General features: G+C 42.1%; 3 protein-coding genes across 6 annotated transcripts; 2 read left to right on the top strand and 1 right to left on the bottom strand.

The window, feature by feature from the left end:
• Window positions 1–1539: 1539 nt before the first annotated feature.
• On the top strand, window positions 1540–9685 carry prr5a (proline rich 5a (renal)). 2 transcript variants are annotated; one of them, XM_051382960.1, is made up of 11 exons: window positions 1540–1638; window positions 2693–2835; window positions 5044–5169; window positions 5307–5387; window positions 5887–5935; window positions 6060–6117; window positions 6198–6289; window positions 6396–6536; window positions 7439–7574; window positions 7684–7956; window positions 8049–9685. In XM_051382960.1, exons 1-11 carry the CDS (start codon window positions 1603–1605, stop codon window positions 8336–8338), a joined length of 1425 nt encoding a protein of 474 aa, XP_051238920.1. In that variant the 5' UTR covers window positions 1540–1602; the 3' UTR covers window positions 8339–9685. The 2 variants fall into 2 exon arrangements, with proteins under 2 accessions (XP_051238920.1, XP_051238919.1); XM_051382959.1 differs by lacking the exons at window positions 1540–1638; window positions 2693–2835 and having other exon boundaries at window positions 4635–5169.
• Window positions 9686–10676: 991 nt separating this feature from the next.
• Window positions 10677–12779, top strand: tmem60 (transmembrane protein 60). Of its 2 annotated transcripts, none has more exons than XM_051382965.1 (2): window positions 10677–10833; window positions 11040–12779. In XM_051382965.1, exon 2 carries the CDS (start codon window positions 11133–11135, stop codon window positions 11535–11537), a length of 405 nt encoding a protein of 134 aa, XP_051238925.1. In that variant the 5' UTR covers window positions 10677–10833; window positions 11040–11132; the 3' UTR covers window positions 11538–12779. The 2 variants fall into 2 exon arrangements, with proteins under 2 accessions (XP_051238925.1, XP_051238927.1); XM_051382967.1 differs by having other exon boundaries at window positions 10682–10833; window positions 11087–12779.
• On the bottom strand, window positions 12600–25018 carry LOC127353611 (lysine-specific demethylase RSBN1L). 2 transcript variants are annotated; one of them, XM_051382952.1, is made up of 8 exons: window positions 24468–25018; window positions 23995–24123; window positions 22832–23526; window positions 18060–18197; window positions 17793–17935; window positions 17411–17578; window positions 16965–17076; window positions 12600–15149 (listed from the first exon to the last, which is right to left on the bottom strand). In XM_051382952.1, the coding sequence occupies exons 1-8, from the start codon at window positions 24964–24966 to the stop codon at window positions 13416–13418; spliced, it is 3618 nt and encodes a 1205-aa protein (XP_051238912.1). In that variant the 5' UTR covers window positions 24967–25018; the 3' UTR covers window positions 12600–13415. The 2 variants fall into 2 exon arrangements, with proteins under 2 accessions (XP_051238912.1, XP_051238913.1); XM_051382953.1 differs by having other exon boundaries at window positions 23995–24120.
• Window positions 25019–25502: the final 484 nt, after the last annotated feature.

Below are 25502 nucleotides of genomic sequence, written 5' to 3'. Positions count from 1 at the left end.
CACACACCTGCGTATACAGTGCAAATACACCGATAGGTCTTTATGTGAGGAGGGTGGAGGTTAAGATGATACATGTGTCTCTTAGTTTGTGTTTGAATACTTGATTGATAAAGTAAAAACACATCCAGGCATGTCCAGGGCATGATGAAACTCATGCTTTTGTGTTTTTCTCTTGACTGCCAGCCCCCACCACCACCACCTCTCCCTCCCTCTCCCTCCCTCTCTCTCTCTGTCTCTCTCTCTCTCTCTCTTTCTCTTTTGCATACAACTATAACCACAACGCGCGTACACGTGCTGCTCGTGGCCGCGCACCAGGTTTCTTCTTTGCATCTCGTCAAAACAAAGCGGGGGCGAGCCAGAGAGAGAGAGAGAGAGAGAGAGAGAGAGAGCGGTGCATGCTTCATGAATGAGTCCCCCTCCACCGCACCGCAGGTCAGACCCTCCATCCGCCTGCACCCTGATGCCCGAGTGGGTGCGCAGACCGGCGGGGAACAGTAGAGGAGCCTCGCCGCCGTCGCCGATGAGCCCCGGGCGGTAAAAAACCCACATCCCAATCGGTACTACATGATCGTTTCATCCCTCCAGGAACAACACGACAGGATAAGGTACGGCGAGTGCAGGGCTTACAGTGGGCGGGCAGAGGCGCATGACATACGGCAACTTTGTGGCCATTTATGATACAGTTTACATCCATAGGTGGACTTCATGGTGCAGCCCTGGTGTGTGTGTGTGTGTGTGTGTGTGTGTGTATGTGAACAACACAGCTGCGTTGTTTACTGTAATACTTTGCCTCATTCTCTCCACACAGGTAGAAAAAAAATAGAAAAACCTCCACGTACGCACGACTGGCTGTACATTCCTCCCTGTAGGACAAACGTGGACTGTTGATTGTGTGTCTGGGCCGATTGATTGATTGATAGATAGATTTGCTGCCTTGTGTCGATTATTATATGAAACGAGGCCAGGAAAAAAACAAGCAATGGAGACTAATAGAAATTAAAAGTGGCATCGATCTGACTGTAGTCGCCCCTGAAAGACAAGGAGGAGGGGTGAACAAAAGCAGAAATGCCCAGACTGGCGTGGCATGGCACGTCGGGCAGACAGGAGTGTGCAGTCTGCCTCCTCTGTGCCTCTGCCTGAGATGTTACTGTAATAAAAAAAACTGCAGGCCAGCTCCTCTGAAGACACACCAGGCACCCATTTTATCACTTGCATGGCAGGGTGGCAGTGAAAAGAGGCTTGTGTTGTGTCTTTGTCTAAGGAGTGACAGCCCCAGACTGTTGTTCCCCCCTTTGACCAGGGGATGGTGCTTTACTATGTGCAATGTTTTCTATGGGGAGACACCCAAATATAGCTTATAATACTGTATTGTCATACTCCAAGAGAGAGGCTCATGCACGGATTTGTGGCCTTTTCCAGGAATCACTCATACTGTACGTGCTCACACAGGCTTTTCTTCCCTTCTCTTGATTTTTGTGGTGTGGTTGGGGCGTAGGTGGTGAGCTCTGATTGCAAAACATTGTTCCAATGTGTTGAAATAACAGAAGGAAACAGAAAGCACACAGTTAATTTAACACTATAACTCCTTTAAGGAGGTCACACATGTGTGGCTTGATTTTCTCCTGCGTCCGTGTGACCGTAAGTTTGATTTAAATTTTGTTTTGTCTCATTGTTTCTTCATTTCATTCATTGTCTCTAAATGGTAGCAGAGCTGTTGTGACTCCTTCAGAGCCTCAGACATGTTTCACTGATGCCTCACACAGCTGCTGGATCACTCCTGTTCGCTTCATGTTTACCTTCAGTCAAACCTTAAAGTCCCCCTCTGCTCAATAATATTTGTTTTTTATTCCTGTTCCTACAGTCGGATGTTTGAGCTTCACTGTGCAGACTGATGTATGAGCAGAGTTTGACACTAGAAGGATGTTTTTACATTCGTCTGCTGAAAGTGGAAAGTTTCTCTGAGCTCATCGAAAATCAGATTTTTAATGGGGCGGGGCCTTACGAGCATGATTTGTGACATCACAAATAGGTTGGAGGTCAATCCGGGTCCAGTACGAAACTTAAACAGATGTGATGTAGAAACTGAAAGCCAGCAGTGCACAAACACTAACTTCACAGTGAGTGTAGGAGACATCTTGTGTCCAGCAGGAAAACGTCAGTCCCTCCAGGAGGCTGCAATGTTTGTGATCGCAGCAGTTAACACAAAATTCAACCAGTGAATTCTGCACGACCTTACAATTTTATTTGACCAATTATTGTAGTTTCCTACATAAAACGATGAGCCATACGTCACCAAGCTCACGTACTTGTTTCTAGTTGTGAAGACACAGACATGTGCGACGTTAACAGTGCGTTTCCTTTTGATTTTTATTGAATTACTCAAAAAAACACAACCTTTTTTTTGGCAATTTTCACTTTCTCCTGCAATTTAATTGCAAAAAATGCCTTAAAACACTGCAACATGCATAAAAATTATTTAGAAAAGCTGCAGTAAAATCTGCCATTTTAGGCCGAAACGATCCCACTGAAACCCTGTGAAATCCTCGAAGGTATAGAGTAGCTGCCTTTGTAAGGATTTTAATGTGGAAATCAAACTATACACACGCATTGTTTCAAACTAATTATTTGTATATATTTATAAATACATATCTTCAATAACCATTTCTCCATTATCTCCCCTCTCCTGTTGAAGATGCTTGATGGACTCCGGCGGAGGCACGCCTCCCGGCCCTCCTCCAGACCCTCCTCCCGACCGCTGTCACTCAACTTCAGCACCTTCTCGGCCCCTCCCCCGAGCCCAGACATGGACAGCAGCAGTGAGCATCCAATCAGGAGGTGAGGCTCACTTCCTGGGAATTAAAATTTCACAGCATCCTGGAAAATGCATGAAATATTAATTAGCAGTCATAAAAATCCCAGCGTCTCTGCTCCCAGAAGATTTCATTAGGCGGCTGAGCTTCGACTGAACACATGTTGACCCTAATGATAATGATCTCCTGGCGGGATGTTTGATTGAGTCACTTCCTTCGTGTGTACATCTCATCAGTTTGTAAACTTGCCTTCGATGTTTTCTGTGTCTGTGTGAACGTGGGTGTGTGTGTGGGGGGGGTGGGGGGTCTGTTGTTTACTGTTGTCAGTAGAGAGTTTCTGGACTGTATTAATTTAATATTGTGAAGGTCCTGCAGTGAGTTAGGATTTAAAAGAATCGTGTGTCTTAGAGGGGAAATTGTTTCATATCGACCGACGGGGCCAATGTATTGATAATAACAGCAGATATATCCTCAGTATATATGATATAAAGGTCTGTACAGATACGTTTGAGTCTCTGTTACGTAGTTCGTCCACCAGAGAGTGCTGACAAGTTTATTTTTCAACTGCAAAATGTACATTTTGTGCTCAACCAATACTGGCTGATATATTGTTATCAGACTTTTTTTTAAAGTAATAGTTTCTTGCTTTCTTGGCGAGAGTTAGAAGAGCAGATTGATAACGCACTTGTGTACTCGACCTTTTCCTCCTATATCTGTGTATGTGTGGAGTTTTTTATTTGTATGTCTCATCCTGTGTTGTTGTTATTGTTTAGTTGTTGTTTTTTATTGCTACTGCGGTAGAACTAATTGCCCCTCTGGGACAAATAAAGGTCTTATGTCAGTTCCTGGGAATCAAATGTGACTAAAATATTAAATATGAAACTACAGCCAGTTAGCTTAGCTTAGCACAAAGACTGCAAACAGGGGGAAACAGTTAGCCTGCTTCTGTCCAAAGGTATATATAAAGCTCACTCATTAACATGTTGTATCTTTATTTTTTTTAAATCCATGCAAAGACTGCACTTCTTTGCCGGGTGCAGTGACTCCCTGGATTGTCTGCTAGTTGCCTGGCAGTTTTCATGGAGATATGATACATAGCTCCCTTTTTTTAACCTTTAAGCAGAGCCAGGCTAACTGTTTCCCCCTGTTTACAGTCTTTATGTTAAGCTGAGCAGATCAACTTCTGGTTGTAGCTTCATATTTAATGCCCAGATGTTCAGAGTGGTATCAACCCTCTCATCTAACCCCTCAAAGGAAGTGAATACATAACAGTCAAACAGAAGCCTGAATCCTGCAGGTCAAGATTGTCTTTTTAAATTCTAATGGAGATCCCCAAAATGTCCAAAGATGCACAAAACATCCAGAATAATTCCCTTTGTTGTAATAATGCAGTCGTAAAAACAAGCTGATACACAATATATATATCATACTGTCAGACAGGGTAGAAAAAGATGATTTCTGCAACCTTAAAGTTATTTAAGGGGGCTATAAAAACAGGATGTTTAGACTCTCAAATATCAGTATCGGCTTCAAACTATCTGTTGGTCTCACACACTGCACTACTTTTGACTTTTGTTGTCCTGCACCAGCTGTGCTGAAAACGGGAGAGCAGGAAAACCTTCTTTATTGTCTGCATTGTGTCACTGCTTCCTATCCCTGTTGTTGCTGTCAATAAGCCGGACGACTTCCTCCTCCACCTCCTCCTCGCTGTACAGTGACAAGCACAACAAAGTCCCAATTGCTTCGGTTTGCTTACCCTGCAGTTCCTCTGGCATCTGTGCTCTGCATAAATATTTGTTTGCATCAATGGTTGTATTGTACTGAAAGAGAGGCAGAGAGGGAGGAAGAGTATGCCCCCATCAGTGCATGTGCTATTGTTTTCTCCTCTTCTGAGACCTGGGGCAGTGCGGTGGCCCACCTCTCGGCTTGGCTCCACCCATCCTGCTCTTAACGTGCTGCGCCTTTCTCACCATGCATCATTCTGTCCTACTTCTCTCCTCCTCTGTCACCGGGCCGCTCTTTGTATTGTCATTGTGCCTTTTTTTTTTCCCTCTGCGTACTCTATCTCTCTCTCAGACTCTGCTTATGTTCTCTCCTCCCCTCCAGCTCTCTCCTCGTGTTTCCTCTCTGTGTCTCTGTGTATGTCGGCTCATAGCCTGACCTTGTTTCTCTCTTGTCCGATACTTAGTGCATACTCTGTTTCTCTCCACTTCCTCCATATCTCCCCCATGAGGACTCTGCACCGGTTGAAGTTGATGAGCTCTCCCAGCCTCAGCGAGCTGGGGAAGAGTGAGAAAAGTTCACCAGAGGACAGAGGGGAGAAGCAGAAGAGAGCAGGAGCAAACGCCACCTGGAACAGGTACACAAAAGACAAGGTGCAAAAGAGGTAGTGGCTGAAAATGCATTTTGAATAATAATGTGTGTGTGTGTGTGTGTGTGTGTGTGTGTGTGTGTGTGTGTGTGTGTGTGTGTGTGTGTGTGTGTGTTATGTTGCAGCATCCACAACGCTGTCATAGCAGTCTTCCAGAAGAAAGGTTTGGCAGATAACGAACTCTACACCCTCAATGAAGGTGTCCGGTAGGTTTCAACAGGCACAGAAACAGCTACACACACACAAATATAAAGAAAAACATCCTTATTTTAGACTGTCTGTGTCATTTTGTGCTATAAGTAGAATAATTACAGTCTGTCCTGCATTTGTTTTCTTGTGAATGAGTTTGTTTGTGTGCGTAGTGTACTGCACGTTGGCCTGGGGAGTCATGTGGTCTTGCCAGATATCTCATTATCTTGCCGAACCAGACCCATCACTTCTATCACATCATCCTCCATTATAGCCTACGTTTCCATTTACAGAAAAGCCACGAGGAGGTTGACACATTTCTTCAACTACGCAGGAAACTCTTGTTTATAATGCAGGAAAACAGGGCGCTCAGTAGATCTGTTTACATCCTGTGGTTCTGTTTCATGTAATTACACACACGTGGAATTAAATCCAGGTTGTAAACAGTTGTTATTCACACAGAAATGAGAGCACAGCTATTAATGGTTGAATACTGTCCATCTTATGTTTCCTCAGGCATCTGCTGAAGACTGAGCTGGGGTCCTTCTTCACAGAATACCTTCAGGTAATAGACATATTATTTATTTATATATATATATATATATGGCAGCAGAAGATGTTTTACAGTAGTTGACAGTTGACAGGTATGATGTTTGAATTTAATGACATCTTTTCACTTAATGTCACAGAACCAGTTGCTGACAAAAGGCATGGTCATCCTTCGGGACAAAATAAGGTTCTACGAAGGTATGATATACGGTCTGAATACATTTTGCAGCAGTCTGTGCCGGCGAATTAAGCTTTAATGTCTTTTATTTTTGATGCAGGTCAGAAGTTACTCGACTCTCTGGCAGAGACGTGGGACTTCTTCTTCTGTGATGTTCTCTCGATGCTGCAGGCCATCTTCCATCCAGTCCAGGTACACAAACACCTTCAGAGTCAGCTGGTTTTTCCACAAACTTTAATATCCAACCTTTATCATGTGTGCTCAGTTCTGCCGCTTTCTGTGTCCTTGATGTGTGCAGGGTAAGGAGCCCTCTGTCCGACAGCTAGCTCTGCTTCACTTCAGGAACACGATAGTCCTGAGTGTAAAGTTAGAGGACGCCCTCTCCCGACCTCGGGCCCGAGTGCCCCCCTCTGTTACACAGATGCTGCTTATCCTACAGGTAGGCCTGCAGGCACCAAGCAAACCTAATAGCTTGTTTCCTCACTCAATGTTTGCTTATTCTTTCTGTTCCCAACAAGAGAAAACAGCTCCAGATCATGTTTTTGATCTTTGAGATTTGTGAGAAGCTTTTTTTTTTTTTCCAAACTAGGTTAACTTCTAATAGAATAAAGTGACCAGTAGGTCTGAATCTTCTGTTTTCATTATCAGTCTGTAGGGATGGGGATCGAGAACCGGTTCCAAACTGTCCGATCCATCAGAATCGTATCACCCCTGAGCTTTTTAATTCCTTTTAATTAATGTCAGCATGTTTTTCTGACACTCGCACATTGCTAAATATGAGTATGAATAAGAGTCGTAGTGGAGAGGAAGAAACTACAACTAACTAGATAATAAAACAGCTGCACTGTAGGCTGAAAACCTGTGTAGACCTGATTATTGATCAGGAATCAATAAGGGAATCGGCAAAGAATTGGACCCACAATCAGAATCAATAATGGTATTGGTATCAAATAACATCATATCAATTCCCATCCCTATCAATCAGTCAATTGTTGTTATTTTTTAAGTATTACTGTCTATAACATGTCAAATATTCTCCTTTTGTTATTGTTTATTCCTAATATTGTTTTATTGTATGTTATTATTATTTATTATTGCTTAGTGTCTGATCTACAGTCATAAGAAACAAAGTTATTCAATTTACACTCATTTGAGACGCTGACTTATTTTGTGAATTCATTATCAAAATTGTAGTTAAATAGTATTATTATTATTATTATTGTTATTATTGTTGTTATTATTATTATACCAACAAGCAGCTTTAGTTCAGCCCAACAAAAACAATATTTTGGTGTATTTGGAGGCTTAAATTCACACTTTGATGCCCGTCTCTTCGTTCAGGGGGTCCACGAGTCACGCGGTGTGAATGACGACTACCTGAGGCTCGAGTCTCTGGTTCAAAAGGTGGTCTCGCCTTACCTGGGCACACACGGACTTTACTCTGGAGATGGCGCTGAGGCTCACTGCTGTGTCCTGGGTGAGACAGTGCGGGGCGTGAACCCAAAAAAACAGAACAATAATGTCATGTGTCTGACGAGGAACATTAATTAATCCACACCTTCCCTACTTTTCCTCTCGTCTTTCAGAGAAGTGTTTACCGTGGCCCAAGTCTGCGGATCAACCGTCTAAAAACCCTGTGGTACGATCGAAAAGCTACAATATCCCTCTGCTGCTGACTCCGGTGGCTGAGTATGACCCAGATGCCAGCTCCGTTGGCAGTGGAGGAATCCGGCGCCACTCGGCCTGTGAGATTATATCATGCCTGGAGGAACAAGGACTGGCCTACGCTGACCTGGCCTCAGGACCTGAACTGTCTGGCCCCTCCTCCCACAGACTGTGTGTGGGCTCTCAGTTCAACGGTATGACACAGATTGGTTGTTGGTTATTATGCATAAAAAACAATAATCTTAAAGTCATAATCCATATTAATCCAGCACCCTGTCGTTCACAGGGATTGTACAAGCGGGAGCGAGTGCCATGGACTTGCCTCTTTTGTCTCCTTCCATCCTTCCCCTTCATTCCTCAGGAGCTCTCCACGGCACCGAGGCCACGACCACAATGACTGATCTCAGTAAAGGTGCATCCTCCACGCCGCCCAGCGAATCATCCAGCCCTGAAACCATAATTGGACAAGTGTTAGAGTCTGCAGACTCAGACTCAGATGGGATATTTATTGATTTCCCACCTCACTCCTCAGAGGCTATGGGGTACGGTCGTGAGAGCAGGCAGAGCACTGTGTAGCTGCGGTTGCCGTTAGGAACGCAGCACCCCCAAAACCCCCCAACCCCAGCGTGTACGGTAAAAATCTGTGAGAAAGATTAAAGAAATCTACATTTCATTAAATGGGTACCATCTTCCTTTTTGACTGTAGTTCGATGAGTTTTCCAAGACCACTGCTGGTGAGTGAAAACCTTTTATCCAACAAAAACACACAGCAGTGGAACTGTTATTTAAGGACTTTTACCAGGTTTTCAACTTCAGGACGCTGTAGTTACGACTTCATCTAAGCTTTTTTATCCTCAAGTCAGATAATGGTCTTAAGAGATAAGTCTGGTGGTGTTCTATATTTTCTTATTGACGACAAATCCCATGAAAAAGACCAAAATCTGCATGAATTGATGCCACTAACATCAGTGAGCCACACAGCTGCACTGACATGCTTCTCAGTTCACAAACACCATCCTGCTGCCTGAAAATGTGTATTAATCCGCAGCTTAAAATAGCACCCAACAAATACAAAATATCATTCAGATTTTATGACTTTCAGACTTTTCATGAGATTTGTTGACAATATCACAAATATACAACATAATCAACACTATATCTTAACCCACAGAGGAGAATGTAAACCTTCAACTGAAGTTAAAATCACAAAAATAACCAAAATTGGAGTTTATGAGGTTTTCACGCAGTGGAAATGGTTGTGAGAACCACCATTTTACACCGAAAAAAGTACAGAAACTTTACATATTTATCATGGATTTGTTTTGTATATGTGTATTTTGAACCTTACGGCAGTTTTATATTTTCTGTTTACGCTTTGTTGTCTTGCCTTTTGGGAGTAACACAGTTAACGGCGTCTTCTGCTCTCACTTTTGTATGACATCTTATAAAAATGTGGACTGTTGAATTGTTTTTATTGCCAGCGGCTGTCATAGACGTCTAATGCAAAATTCTCTTCTTGGAGCAAACATCAGTGTGACAGCATTTGCTCTTTCTGCGTTAGCTCTGTACAGCGGGAGTTTGAGGAATAATGACGATGTTTATTGTTTACATTTGACAAAGACATGAGCATTTTGACTGAATGTCGTCTCACACACTGTATTTTGCACCACCACTACCTTGTAAATAAAAGTGCATTGTTGGTTTTTAGGACAGCTAGATAGTGTAAAGTGAGCTTTTACCTTTAAATGAATTTAAATTTTAATAAGGGCTTTTTAACTGAATCTTTTTCAAACGATGTTTTACCTCAAGCGTTTTGTACTTTACTTTTTTTGACAATCTATGATGTCTACGGAGTTGTACTTTGTATTAATTTGTTATACTAGCCCAGTAAAAATTTAAATAAATTTGAATAGTATTTAAAAACATGGGTTTATCTCCTTCTATGTAAACAGTTGATTTATTATAAATAGAATATCTGTCCTGTGTATGAATACCCACACACACATTAATTTGGTTGTTCGTTAAGGAGAGGGGAGGATCTACAGTCGCAGCTGGATTTAGTTTTTCTGTTTAGTTAAGCTCCATTAAGCCACCTATAATCAGGGCTTTTATAAATACTGAGGTCATGAGTCCAAATCCCCCCCCAATGAACCTCCCACCCCTCCCTCAGTCCAGGAAATTTTGACCTGACACCATAAAGAATGAGGATATATTTCAGATTAAGATTTACTCTTTAACTCAAGGTCCACTTACTAGATTTCTTTCAGACACATATTGTGTCCTTTTATCAGCAGGTGGGAGTTTATCCAGTTGTTATAGGGAATAAATCTGCTAAATGGACCTTGAGTTAAGATTTATTTTGTTAAATCCCCACCAGGTTCTTAAACCACCCAAATATCAAGAAAAAGTCCAGTGAACTCAGTGTCCTCAGTAAAATCTACAGCCCTGCAGTTATTATTCATCAAAATAAAATACAGCACCTGATTAACGCATGCTTTTATATTGAAAATGAGTACAGGAAGCCTTTTATTAACGTTATATATCTTTTTTCTTTTATTTATAAAGCTTCTTCAAGTAACAAACAGGCATCATCAATGGATATGGATCATATGGATGCTAACAATAAATACATCCAAGCAGCAATCTATCAAAATAAAATATATGTTTTTCAAATAAATACATTTTTAAAAATACATACTTTGTTGAGCTTATTGTTTTGTTTATTTATTCTTATTCTGTGTATATACATCGAGATCAACATAAAAACCTGTATAAGTGCACATACATGGCGAGTAAAAGTGATTCGGATAAATCAGCTCATTAAACGCATGCTTTTGTTTTGAAAAGAAAAACGAAACCGGAAGCCTTCAATTACCTATCAAAATAAGATACATCACTTGCGTTAAAAACATGCTTTTGTTTTGTAACGACTGGCCGGAAGCGTCGAACTCACCGCTGGCGGAACAGACGCCTGAACTAGCTCACAGCTAACAGCTAACAGCTAACTAGACTCTGCTCTGCTGGTAAAACTAAAACGTTTCTAAAAGACGGACTTCTCCGGGTCAGCGTTGGTAAGACATCTTTTTTTTGTCTTTGAACTGTGTTTTTATTTGAGAGCGGGTTGGCTCAAACATTACAGGGAGCTTCAGGTCTGAGTGGTCCCAGTGGAAGTGATGGCCCCTCCAGCAGATACACGGTTATGGAAGAGTGTTTGTTTGTTTGTGTTGACCCAGAGTTGACTCTTATTCCCAGTGTGTTTTTATTTCTTTGTGTTCAGATCCCTCTCTGTGTGTGTGTGTGTGTCTCCTCGGCTGTGGTGCTCAGTCTCTGTGGGTGTGGAGGATACTGGCTCCGTGCCAGTCCCCTGTAGATGAAGATGTCTCTGGCCCAGCGAGTGCTCCTCTCCTGGATCTTCGCCCTGATCTTCCTCATCATGCTGGTCCTCAAGCTGGACTCTAAGATCCACTGGAACTGGTTTCTCATCTTCCTCCCTGTCTGGACCTTCGACACAATCCTCATCCTCATGCTGATAGTGAAGATGGCAGGACGCTGCAAGCCGGACTTTGACCCCAGAGATGGCGAGCAGAGCCTGAAGAGGAGGTTGTGGTACCTGACAGCCCTGCTGCTGAAGCTGGCCTTCTGCCTGACACTGTGCTCCCGCCTGGAGAGGCTCGTCGACATGTTGATCAGTGTGGTGTGTGTCCCCCTGTGGGTGCTGCTGGGTGGGGCGCTGGTGGAGCTGGGACACAGTGTCTTCCACTACAGGAGGGACTGAACCACAGGACTCCACAATACATGGATTTGAAATGTAATATAGGGGAGGAAGACTCTTTTTTTTACACTCTCACTCGGGATGCAGGTTGGATCGGGTGTCGGTTTGTTGTCACTGTAAAATTCACTGTGTCTGCTATATGTTACATTGAAGTCACAGCCGGTGGTGGATTCATTGACAGGGTTGGGGTCCCAGTGAGTTCTGCACAGTGTGGTTTTACATGGTTTTTAAATATGAAGGAAAGAATCAGAACACTAATGTGTATCTGAAGGAACATCGACCTACAGTAACTGTGTGGTACCTTTTTTAGGATCAAAGGTTAAAAGGATGATTTTACAGTCCACAGTTTGGCATCTTTAGCCTTCACATTGTTTTGGCATTCACATTGCTGCCTTCTGGCTCATCTTTAGGCCGCAGGAGTTAATGAAAGGGTGAACTGGGGCTAGAGGGTAGTAAGATTTATACTTTGTAAAAGCTCAGATATAGTTCCAGGTGAGACTGGGTTTTTACAAACCATCCAAAACCTTCTACACTACAATTCACCTTTTCCACGTGTTACGGAGAGATCACACGTGTCTACACACAAATGCAGTACTGTACTAAAGCGGGATCCTTGTTACACTGAAATTATCCAGCCTGCACTAGCATGCACTGTGTGTGCCTCTGAGCCATATTATACGTGTTTGTGAAATCACTGTTGAAACTTATATTATCTGAGCATTTCTGCAGAGTAGTTAGAAACCTCACAGCTTCCGTATCTGTCCGTACCGATCCCAGGATGTCTCCTCCTCTTCTAACAATATGGATTTATAAAATATGTCCTTTTGCAGTGTGAGTGCAGCTCAAGAGTAGCAGGAGCTTTTTGATAGATATGGGAGGTATTCTAACAAGTGTACATTGTCAACTATTGTGACACCAAACATCATTGCAATCAATCCAATAGTTTTCAGTGTCGGACCAGCATCTTCATCCGTGGACCCAAGCCGCATACGTAGCTAAAAAAAATGCAAATAAATTGAGACCTTTATGATATGAAATGCAGGAGAGACATTAATGGTAAGTCAATATTTTTGAACCATTTATTGAGAGGTTCTGATCAGAGTATAAATCACACTACCAAGTCTTATCTTAGGAAATAAAATGTATTTACAACAAAATGTTCACATACATTGGTTTCAAATAAAAACAGACAGTAAATGATATAAATAAGTTCTATGGAAAATAAAACTTGTCTTACAAAAAATATATGCAATTTCTGTATACATTTTCTCACATTGGTGCTAATAACATCTATACTGTACAGTTTTGGTACATACAGTATCATTTACAGCCCTGTGTGAGTCAAACAACGTCCAGTCTGAAAACTACTTGCTCCGATTTTGGAGTGTTATAAACAACAAACCCCATCGACTAAAGCAACATGGCAAAAGAGGGTTTCAGCGAGAGAGCTCGGTGACTTGCCGAAGTGTCCCAAACAGTGAACGTAGTAATTCCTATAGCAGGGAGTAAGGATGGTCGTTTTCAGATTGGCTAGTCCAGTACCTAAAATAGGTGCTTTAAGAGCGAAGCTAAGTAGTGCACAGGCACTGACACATGGGTCACATAACATTTTATATAGAGCCTACATACATTCGCTAACAAACGTGAAGTGAGCTACTTAGCTTACATTCTTAGGCGCTGATAAAATACTTGGAGAGTGCATCCTCTTTTCACCACGCCACTGGAGTTACTGCGGCTGTGGAACGCAACCAACCCATATATTACAAATTAGAAAACACCAGCTGATGTCCGAAGGAAGGATGCATTTTCAAATACTTCAACAAAGCCTCGGCGTAAGTTGTACAGTAAAAAAAAAAAAAGAAAAAAGAAAAGACTAGACATTCATATTAAGAAGTCTTTCTGTGTTTGGGGTGTGTGTGTTTTTAGGGGCTGTTTTAATGAGTGCTGCTGTGGCCGAGTGTCCTGTAGGGGCGTGGCAGGTTTTCCCTGCACCGTGTCCTTTACTTTTGGTCCTTTAGAGGGCACAACTGTCCGACTGTCAGATCCAGGCTTAGAGGAAGAGCCTCGAGAGTCACTGTGATGGTGGGTCTTAGGCCTGCTCTCCGTGAAGGAAAGGGCCAGAGTTTGGTGAGCCTCCATCGGCTTAAAGAGGTCAAAGGTGATGAGCGTCCGTGGTTGTTTGTGTTCTGGTGGCGCAGGAGCAGAGGCAGACTTCTTCCTCTCCTCCTTACTGCTGATGTCTTTATCTTTCTTTCCTTCTTTCTTTACCTGAATGTTCACAGGTTTGGGAATTCCCGTCTTCCCGTCCTCTCTCCCAGACTTTGCCTGCACCCCCTGCTGCGTGCTCCCCACGTTGCCCTCCTTATGCCCGCTCTTCTCCTTCTTCCCGTGTGAAGACTTGTGTTTATGAGAACTGGCGTCTCGAGCCTCCTCTCTGTCTGGCCTTAAGTGAGACGCTCCTTGTGTGCCTCCCCTGTCTTTATCGTGCTCCTTCTCCCTCTTGAGGTGGGGATGTGTCTTTGAGTCCCACTCCTTGGCCCACTTCTCGTCTCTCTGTGCAGGAAGGGATGTTTGAGAGGCTTTACTGCCCTCTCTTGTCCGCTCCTCGTCCTCCTTTTTCCTCATCTGTGGCAGCGGCTGCGTCGATGTACTCCCCTCTCGTCCTCCCTCGGCCTTAACTTTCTCCTGCTCTCGCACCCTGTCCTTCTCTCTATCTCTGTCTTTCCCCTTCTCTTTTTTATCCTTTTCCTTCTCTTTACTCCTATCCTTGTCCTTTTTCTCCTTCTCTTTAACCCTCTCCTTTTCATCTCTCTCTCTTTTTCCTTTATCTTTCTCCTTTTTGATTTGCGGTGTGTTGTAAGTGCTCGTTATACTATCTTTAGTTTTCTCTTTTAGACCTTGACCTGGTACCGTTGTCTTTTGCTGCCTCTCTTCCTCCACATCATTCTCCTTCCTAATCTGCTGTAGTGACTTTAAGGATGCACTGTCCACTCCACCCTCCTCATGGCCCTTCTGCAGTGTCCGGCATGCGCCTGCATCTTCCTCCCCCCCTCCTGCTTTACCCTCCTCTTTCTCATTTTCTTCAGCTTTAGGCTCTATTAGTGTGTGAGTGAGTACACCTTCATCTCTCTCCCTCTTGACAAAAGGTAGAGACTGTGTCGTTGACAACTCCTTCATCTCGGCTCTCTTCTCTTGCTCTTCATCCTTGAAAATCTGTGTCGGAGTTTGTGAAGGCAGCCCCTCCCTTCCCTCAGCCTCTTCATCCTCCAGCTTCATCGCTATCTGTAGAGCAGGGTCACACTCCTTCCCCTCAACCTCCTCGTCGTCTTCCTCCTCCTCTTCTTCTTCTTCTTTGATATGAAGTGTTACTTCTCTAGGTGTAGATGTCTCCTCTTCCTTCACCTCCTCCTCCTCTTCCTCCTTCTCTTCGTGTTGGTGATACTGTTTGAGTCGAATATGCCACGCCAGACTGCAGACAGCAGACACGGTTTTGAACTGGTGGACAACTCCTCTGGGAATGAAGTAGATGTCATCGTGGTAGAGTTGGATTCGGGCGTATCGGATCCCCTCCCTCCTTAGCTGGTTCAGCTTGGCATCATCGATCCACTGTACACACTGCGGAGGAAGTCACAGGAACACATGATGAGGAAAATGTGCAGATATTTTAATTCTTGCATGGTAGAAAGAAAAGAACTGATTCTGATCATGTATTGCACAGACTCCTCTAAATTGATTAGCAAGAGACAATGTTGCATGTTAAAGGCTCTGTGTTTGGCTCTTTTTATTAAACTTAAAGCCGCATTACTTGACTTATGTAGAGATGCACCAATCGATCAGCTGGTGACCCGAATTGGCCAATTTTCAGCTCGATCGGCCATGACCTGTGACTGATAATGTGACTCATAATATTCGATTCTGGTCAAATTTACACACACGCTGTGCTGCACTATGGTTCAGCCTCCTCCACACGTAGCTCAACTACAAAAAAATCCAATACATGAGTTCTGTTTTTTCAGCGACTTTTTCAAACACGCTGACGAGGAAATTCAGAAGAGCAGACACAGGGACATAGAAGCAGAAAGAGGCAGGACGGAACAAGTGTGTGTGTGTGTGTGTGTGTGTGTGTGTGTGTGTGGTAAGAGACTGTGTGTGTGTTTGTGGGGAAAAGAAGAACTGAAAGGAAAAGCAAGGCAAGCAAATTTAAGTAGTAAAAACTAGAGTAAAAACTAAAATTAGGCATACACAATAATTAGCAGCCAATAATAGGAAATCCTGATATTTAAATTTCTGCTGATAAATTATCAGTCTGTAATTATACGTTTATTTTGAAATCTTAGGCAAAACAACTGTTAGGCTTTATGCTCTATGAAAGCTTCAGTATGTTTTTTTTATCAACTTTTGAAGAGTACAGAAGAGGAATGTTTTTTATCTTTGCTTCACTACATATTTACTGTTTTATCCTCAGGTGTTAAGTTCATAAACTACAGGTTACGAACTTCTTTTTGAAATACAGAAATGTGAAATAATCAGTTATCTTATTGTTATCAGCCACAAGAAACAGATAATTATCGGTTATCATATCGGCCGGAAAAAGAAATCCATATTGCACATCCCAAACTAAAATAATGTGGAGCTGGAACTGTTATTGATTTTTGGGGTGGTTTTTTTTTTTTCTATGAAGCCCTGTCCAGTAGCCTTACATGAAGCACTGTTTTAATTTGAGTTTGTTCAAAAAAAAAAAAACTTATTTAATAGTCAATGTTTTATTATGAAGAGAATTGAATTTTTCCATTAAAAGATAGTTACAAAAATGTTTATAGGCTTATATACTGTCAATTATAATTTAAAAAAAAAAGAAAATTGCAATTGGTGCATCTCTCTTGGAGATAATGCTGTAAACAACTTTGACAATATTCTTTACTACCTCATAAAGTTGTTCATTTACACATCCAGCAGACATGGAGCAACATTGTCATTTATTTTGAGTCCAACATTCACTCTCTCAGCGCTGTTTTTGGTCTCCACCCACTCTTGAGAAGTCTGATCTGTCTCTTTTGGCGCCTAATGCTCCACTGTGTCCACCAGCTAACTCAGTCTCTACTGAGAAGGTAGCGTACAGTGTTTTTTATAGCCTTTTTCTTTTTACTGAAAACAGCTGCCTGCTGCTGGAAAGCAGGGTTGACAAGAAGGGTGAGAGTGAACCAAGCTCTGGCCATAAAACCACTACAGAGAGAACTACAGAGCAGGGTGATAGTGATCTGTAGATTCACCACTACAAGCAACCTCTTTCATATTACACAGTCATTTGATTTATTGTTTGTATAAAAATGTTGATTAGTGCAGCTTTAAAGGATGTTGGATACGTATGATCTCACAAGCAGATAAGATAGCTATTTATACTACCAGGCATAATTAATAAATCTGACCCACCTGAGACAGCGGAGGTTCGTGGAGGTCCAGCTGCAGCCTCATGACAACATCTGGGAAATCTCCAGCATGGAAACACACAACATCTTTGGTGATCCGGGCAGGAGCGTAGCTGCTGTAAGGCAATAGGCAAAGTCCTGTTTACTGATCCGAAGTTATAATCCCAATACAAATAAACACCAACTGTGCTTCTTACACATCACAGCTGTACAGTGACATGCTGTGGATGTCGTCAGCGATACAATAACATACCCTTAGACTGAATGGTTCCACTCAATTCATTACTTCATGTATTCTGTTTTTCTGTGATTGTTTTTGTTTTACCATTTTAACTATATTATAGCAGCAGATAAAAAGTTATCTGGGCAACACAGCTGTCAGGTTGTATTCATGCAAAGGTTTATAAGTACTATGTGTGATAAGGTAAGAAGATGTCACTGTGTACTCACTCCTCTCCGCAGCGCACAGCCTTCAGCACACCTACAGCAGCAGTAGTTTGTCTCTCAAACCCCTGACCGATGTGGTCAGCGTGGGCTCTCGTCCGGTCCTCAAACAGCATCTCCCTGGGCTCACTGGCTCTGGGTAGATACTGCAGGTTCTTTATCTCATTGGTGGACCTGAAATACATTTATTCACAAGAGTCAGGATATGTTAAAGGCATGATTAAATACATGTGTAACATGGCATGTGGTGTTGAAAGATAAGCTGAAAGCATTTCACTGGTTTTGCAGCTTTACTTTAAACTCATTAAATTTTTTTAATGAGGATGCTGGTGAGATGATAACAACCTGTGCTCCGACAAACATTTACAGACTCAATATGTCAACCCACCTTTTCCTTTTGAAGGGTGATTTTGGCATGTCTGCCATGGGGATCATCTGTTCTCCAGGTCTGACCCACATGATGGGGCCGTCGTCGCTCTCAGTGGGGCTCTGCAGACGCAGACTGGAGAACGTTCCCCAGGGCAGTGTCCGCTGCATAAACACAGGGTGAGAAACTTGGAGTCACATAATGACTTGTAGCGATAGACAGAGAAAAGTGAGACAAACGTCTACGGACCGTAAGGGTGTTTACATAACACATAACAAACACACTAACCTCCAGAAAGGGAGATTCCTCTAACATGCTGATGAACTCGGGGAAGTAGTCTCCAACCTCTTCGTCCACAGCCCCGACCAGACTGACCTGCCGCATGGCCCCGGCACGGTATGTTCCCTGGGAATATGTCCGCTTCACCTGCGGGGGGGGGGGATCACAGAGAAGACGGATCAGTATCAAAATATCCTAATTTGACACATCTAAACCTGCCATGTACTTTACTGCCAGTTGAGACCTTTTCAAAAACATCATAAGCATCTTTATAGACAACTTGTCTGTCTAACAATTGAGGCTGGCATTGTCAGTGTGCTCTTAACATAAGTGCTGTGACCTTTCCCGTGCACCTGCCTTTAATAAAGTACCAAGCATCTGCTCTGTTGTTAACAGGAGCTTAAATACAAAGATTTAGGTTGAGCTTTAAGACACTTTACAGTCATCAAGAGAGGAAAATGTCAACACAGGACCAATTAAAGGCAAAGCTATTGTTACTCTGAGGAACAAAAGACTACAGACAAATTAGTGGACTGTGGATTACACTATCAAATCTAGAAAATGGGAAGAGAAAATAAATAAAAAAACAGACCACAGGCTCACACTGGTCCCACATTGACACTAAGGCTCAGCTGAACATAAAAGCGTTCACATTGCTGCCTCAGAAGAGCTCATAAACCTTTATTATGTGTCGGAATCAGGCTGCTGATCATTTTGAAGTTTTAGTTTGTGGTGTGTTACAATATGAAAAAAATAAATATAAACTGAGTGTGTGTGAATATACTCACATAAAGGCTCATATCATCTTACCGAACTCACAGCATGCTTTATACAATGCGTTTTTACTCAATTTACCTCTCTAGAGGCGCCACTAAAGGGGTGTTTTTTCCATAATTTATCGGCTCTTTAAACAAACTGTAATTTGGCCTGTAACTTGCTGTACATGTGACAGGGTTTCTGGTTTCCTCTTCTCACTGCTGCTCGATTATTTTAGAGAATTACAACAATGACAGGTTGTGTACTGCAGTATTTTTTTTGTACTTACTGCTATTGTTGTTTATTGCTTTTCTTTATTTATTATTACTGACTTATCAATAAGCCATGTGTGCAATTGTGACTGTGTGGCATTAAAGCTTCCTCTACATACACAACACAACAGTAAAATATCCTCGATGTAAAGTACACGGTACCGGTTATTGTGTTACGCTACGTACAGACTAATGTTAAAAATAATGTACAAGCAAATAAATCTAGAATATTGTCTGAAAAGCAGGAATACGAGTTAGATTTTGGCTTTTAAACGATGATAGATTTTGACACTAGCTGACTAAATTGATATTGCCCTGTAAATATATATTTAACGACTGCCAATGTGTTAAAGAAAAGACAGTTGTTCATTAAAAAGCCTGTTACCTTTGTTTAATTTTGTTTATAGTAAATCTTTTCTATGTACTCGACCTCGTTTACTGAGTCAATAAAAACTGCTTATAAATTTAGGAAAACAAAGTCTAGACATGCTGCAGCAGCACAAGATGCCAGGATGATTCCCAAAGTGAGAACTAAAGACCCCCCCGGGGTCAAACGCCCGGAGGAACAAAACACTGAGAAAACTGTGCTGTATTATTAAAAAGCACATGTTTAAACATCCAATAATTTCTGCCGCTTAAAGGGGGTTCTCTCCCATCAAAACGATAACAAATGCCATCATTTGAAGGCAGCTTCTCTCGGTTTCCTTCAGTGTTCATTGTTTAGGAGTTGTTGTTTTTTTACCGGAAGCAGAAGGTCTCGTCCTCTCCAAAACAAACAGGTGATTAAAACCAGGAAAAACACAGAATAAAGCAGTTTCCTCTAAAAATCTGTGTTTCTCCAACACTGACTTGCAAACAAAGGACGTCCCAGAGCTTAGATTGTTTCTCTGATAATTCAAAATGACAAAATGAGCTAAAAAGTGTATCATAAAAATGGGGCTTGAACTGGATAAAAAGTCTATTTAACAGCTTCTGGCAGACAACCACAACACTAATGCATGTGCAGAGAGGATACGACGCCACTGACAGGCGACCAGTGAAACGTTACCTGAATAAAATTACAGATTTCTCTGAGTTTGAACATTATTGTAAACAGTTACTGTTAGTTCACACCTCAAACAAATATATAACATAGTTTTTATAGACATTTTAATGCAGAAACTTTACATATTGTATCTTTAAGCCTCTTGAGTCAAGCTATGCAATAAAATACATGTAATCCTGTATCCATTACTCCTGCATTTAAGCTTAAATCAAGTCAGTCTAACATCAAACGCAGTCATGAATCAATCAGTCCCAACCTCGAGGGGCCCTGAGAACTGTTGCTTCACCATCTCAACACTGTTTATTGGCATGGAAAACAAAGTCCATACCATCATGTAACACCCAAAGCAGTTAAAATAAGAAAATATGATGACAGTTCTACCGAGTTTAGTTTTTATTGAGAACAGCAACAGGATGAAATGCACCATCTGCCCTGTGTTGGTAGCAGAGGAAGTCATGATGCCAGACGAGCTGAAGCAATATCTGATTACAAAGCACGCAGAGTATCAGTGCGATCAAGGGAGAGACAGAGAGACCCTGTGGGAAAAAAAATGTCTTCCCTGTGAGGGGTCGCTGGCATGAATACATGTAATTTTAGGTTTTCTTGACCTTATGATTCTTCTCTCAATATCTAAAAATGTTTAAACAGCGTTCCCACTCTTTTTTAGAAATAATTTTCCAGGAGTTTTTCCTCGACAATTCAGGACAGCACTTAATAATTTACCTGTAGGCCTAGCATTGACTTTAACTCTGGTTTTGTTTAATTATGACATGCTTAAGTCTCATCATGACACCGAAAAACATCGCTGCAAGTCCACTCCACGCCTGGAGTGAACAGATAGGTTGACTGACGTGACCAAAAGGAAAAGGGAGCGCTTATGAAACATTTTTTCCGTTCCGCTTTACGTCTGGTTAACCCGCTTTGAAGTGTCATACAGCTACCAATTGTCAAGTTTCAAACAAAACACACACCAATAGGTTCATGTGGGCGATCTCAGTGAGGGGCTAAAATACAAATCGAACATTTTACAGGACGAAATAGATCATTTCCAGGATATTGGGTCACTTTAACCAATTTTTAGGTGTTTCCATGACTGGAAAACTGTTCTCTAAAATTACAGATTTTCCATCAAGGTGTGGAAGTTAAATGACACTAGGATAGACACATAGGATAATTTCTGACATATTATAATTTAGGAACTATAATTTAACAAACTGCTGTCTCAGGTGCATCAGGTTTCTTAATCATGCTTGAATTTATGGAAGATATAAACAGATATTTTCTAATCATCAATAAATAATTTGAAGAGAAGATTCTGGGCACTTCTTCAGACATTTGTACCTTATTATAAAAGAGTTGACATTAATATATTTCTGACACATGCAGGAGGGAAACACTGTTTAGAGTGTCACTTCTTCATAAAGAAAACATTAATCTTAGACTGAGCAGCATGCACTGGTGTTCAAAATGTATTTTCTGATCTATGACAAAATCCTATTTATATCTTTATGTCACATAAATTCACATCACACGATTTTACATTAGGAAAGAACACTACATCCTTTAAAGAATAAGTCAAAGAGTATAATTTCACACCTATTCAAAGTGATCAGAAACTCCTAAACAATAAAGCACCACAAGATTATGATTAACAAGCACTGGTGGAGAAGTGAAGAGATAAAAAGAACATGAACCACCCATTAATTAAAGGGGGTGTAAGATATCGTATTGTAATATTTTGATTTGTGATGTTGGTGGTTAAACCCGCCAACAGCTGAGTAGTAGTGTTGTAAATGTAAACTGAGGGTTATGAATTTGGATTTTACAGGGACTTTGATAAATACAAATACAGATCTCACCGCTCTGGTTGCATGGATTCATACAGATTTTATGCATATGGTGTTATGTGTTCTTTATACTATGACTATACTATATTTTATACTATTTTAAAAAACAAATCGCAGTATATCTCCATTCTTACAGTATTGCAATTTATCGCAGTATGTTGAACTGTAACCCTCGTGTCATGATACATTATCCTATCGCCAAATTAATACTAATAAAAAGAAGGTTTTTTTTATTTTATTCGCTTTTAACTTTGACGCCTACTGAGCTGATTTGCCTCCCCAGCAAACTCAAAATCATCAACACAAACCAAGACTACGATAAAGAACTAGTTACACACAATAACTTTAAACTCAATAGACGATTAAACTGTCTTCTACAGTATCTTCAGAGGCTGACGACGATACCACAACTCCAACTGAAGGTGCCATATAATCACTATCAAGAACAGACGAGCTTTTCAAGAAACCATTATGTTCAGTGACAAACAACGTCACTCTCTCACACTCTCACACACACACACACACACACACACACACACACACACACACACAGGGGCTCACTGCTCCACCTGGACGCTGAAACACTTTGAACACTGGAGTAAAGACGGCTCGAGGGAGCGTGAAAAGCTCTACACATCAACAGTCTGGACACAGACTGACACACAGATTACTTCAAAAACAACCTGTGACGTGTTATTTCAGCTCGTGGCAGTTGAGTCTGCGCTGCTCACACCTCCAGACTACAAACTGACACTTCACAGTATCAAAGTGGACAGTTCAGCCTTCCTCTTACACTCAGCCTTCTTCCTGCATCTGCCACTAAGAGACACAAAAAAAAAAAAACAGAAACAATCATCTTACCTGAGAGTGGAAGTTGACCATGGTCGTCGTCTCTATGTCCTTCTTCCCGAGCACCTCCATCTTCACTGGCGCGTTGGGGAACTTGTAGGAGAAGTACTCCAGGAAGTCTGGGAGGTAGGACGCCGCTCCGTGTATGATTCCCATCACAAAACACGCCGCCTGGGCCTCGTCCTCGCTGAACGACAGGGTGACGAACTCCTGGGCGAAGCGCTGCATCTCAGCCGGAGACAGGGAGGAGAGCTGCTCGCTGTAGGCGTGCGCCACAGACGCCCCTCCGTTGGCCTGCTGTTCGATGTGGATCAGGTGCCCGAACTCCAGACCGGGCAGGCCCGGCGCCGGGGTGCAGTGGAGCGGTGAGCTGTAGCCGAGCCTGTCCCTGACCATGGAGGAGATGGAGGTGGAGGTAGCGGCAGTAACAAGAGGATCCTGGTGGTGCTGTTGTGATGTGTTGGAGTGGAGTAGACTGCTGTTGTTGATGCTGTTGTTGTTGTTGTTCCCGTTGATTCGACCGAGGAACTCGGGCAGAGCCAGAGACACTCCCGAACACACCGTCTGGCATGAGCGGTGATACATTTTGGGCCGGCTGTGTCTCTCCTTCACCCGCTCGCCATCTTTGTGCTTCTTTTTCTTCTTTTTCTTGAGTTTCTTCAACAGGAGGTCTTCGTCTGAACCAGCTTTGGGCTTCTCCGTAGACTCTGTGACAGAAGATAAGATGTTTTTAAGTACTATGTTTGTATCATTTCAGGCCTTATAGTGTGTAGCTGAAGTTAGGATTTCATTAAACAACATTATATATTTAAGACTACTGAACTCTGACAACTTTTTTCTTTGTAAAAGTAAGAATATTTGTTCAACTATGTCATGTTTTAATGTGACTGTAAATCAATGTACACTTACTGTTTGTAATATACAGAAACTTTATACATTTACAGCATTTAATCCTCTTAAAAATGAACATTTAATTCAAATTTTTGACATATTATTAAAGATCAAATTACGTTGACTTACTATACAATTAGTTCTGAGTGACTTTAAGCAAAGTTACACCTCTAACACTGAATCCATGCAAATCACATTTAACACAATTAAATTTTCTTGCCAAACTAACCCAATAAAATCACCTTTTTCACCCCAAATGACTGACATTAGATGTGAATCCCCACCTTTCTGTTGAGAAATCACCTCCCCGTTTTCTCTCGCAATGTCATGCACAGGTGGCAACTTGTGATTTTTCCACTCTTTATTCTTCTCCTTTTTCTTCTCCCTGTCTTTCTCCTTCACACGGTGATCTGCTGGAGAGAGGGAGCAGAAGAGGAGACACACACACACACACACACACACACACAGTGAGTCCACCAGAGAGAGAGAGAGAGAGAAACAAACATCTCCACGTGTTATATATATATATAAATGTATGTAATATCACCACATCTGGGCCTAATAAATACAGGGGGCCTATGGTAAAGAGACAGAAAATTATGTAATAATCTAACAAAAATATATTTTTAAAAGACAACATTGCTCCACTAACTACTTCACAATGAGAGTATAAACTGTTTGTCTTTTTTATAGCAGCCTAGTGTGTGTGTGTGTGTGTGTGTGTGTGTGTGTGTGTGTGGGGTCCTGTGTCTCCTACCGCTCTGTAGCATTTTCATGTCGCCGTTCTCGGTCTTTGTATGGCAGCTAGCTGGGCTCACTCTCTCCACACCGACGGCGGAGCTCCGCTGCTGCTGCGCTTCGCCGCTCTTCTCCTTCTCCTTGTGTCGCTTCTCTCTCGCCTTCTTCACTTTGGGCGGCGAGGCGAGGAAGTTGCTGATTTTGAAGATTTTCCGAGCCGGGGTGGTTGTCGCCGACGCGGCGGCGGTGGAGTGGCTCGCCTTGGCCGGGCCGAAACTCCATTTCGCTGGGCTCCCACAACTCTGCTTCCCGTTGTGTTTTTCCCCTGCGCACACCTCTCCGTTCAGTTTCCTGTGCTTCAGGCCCCGCTCCTCCACCCGGACCTTCTTAGGAGGTGGCGGGTAAATGTCGCTGGAAGACTGCGGTCGGCTCTCCGGCGGCCGCTTAGCTATCAAGGGTTTAGGAGAATTTGTTTTGCTGTTTGCTGCGAAATGCATGGAGTCCACGGCCTCGGCCATCTTGGAAGTTTCTATTTTTTACGGTTAGACGTAACTGGTGCGCGAGAGCCAGGCCGGCGGGGGCGGGGCCTGAAGCGAGTTACGTAACGACGCACGGAGGAGGGAGAGCGTCGGAGAGAGGGATTGTTTACAGGCTGTAGGACGAGAGAGCAGCACTCAACTGTGCAGGTGTACTTTATCTTTTATCCACAAATGTGTGTTTTATTTAAAGAAATAGGCCCGGTAAAATAATAATAATAATAATAATAATAATAATAATAATAATAATCTGGCTTTGGCTTTACAGGCTTATTAAAACACATTATTATAAATCACAATACAAACAATAATAAATAATGCACAGTACAGACAATAAGGTTCCCGTGTGAGCAAAGTTATTTTATTTGTTATGAAATACTTTTTATATATATAAATGTTGTATGTTTCCTGTAATTGCTCTATAGCGCCTTCCAGAGGGCAGTTTTATAAATGCATTAAACCAGGGGATGAGCAGGATCAGACACAATTTGTCTGGCTTTTTGTCTCACCTGCCTTTT

This window comes from Dicentrarchus labrax, unplaced genomic scaffold (assembly GCF_905237075.1).
Source record: "Dicentrarchus labrax unplaced genomic scaffold, dlabrax2021, whole genome shotgun sequence".
Taxonomy (NCBI): Eukaryota; Metazoa; Chordata; class Actinopteri; family Moronidae; genus Dicentrarchus; species Dicentrarchus labrax.
This window is presented reverse-complemented; position numbering and strand designations above follow the sequence as displayed.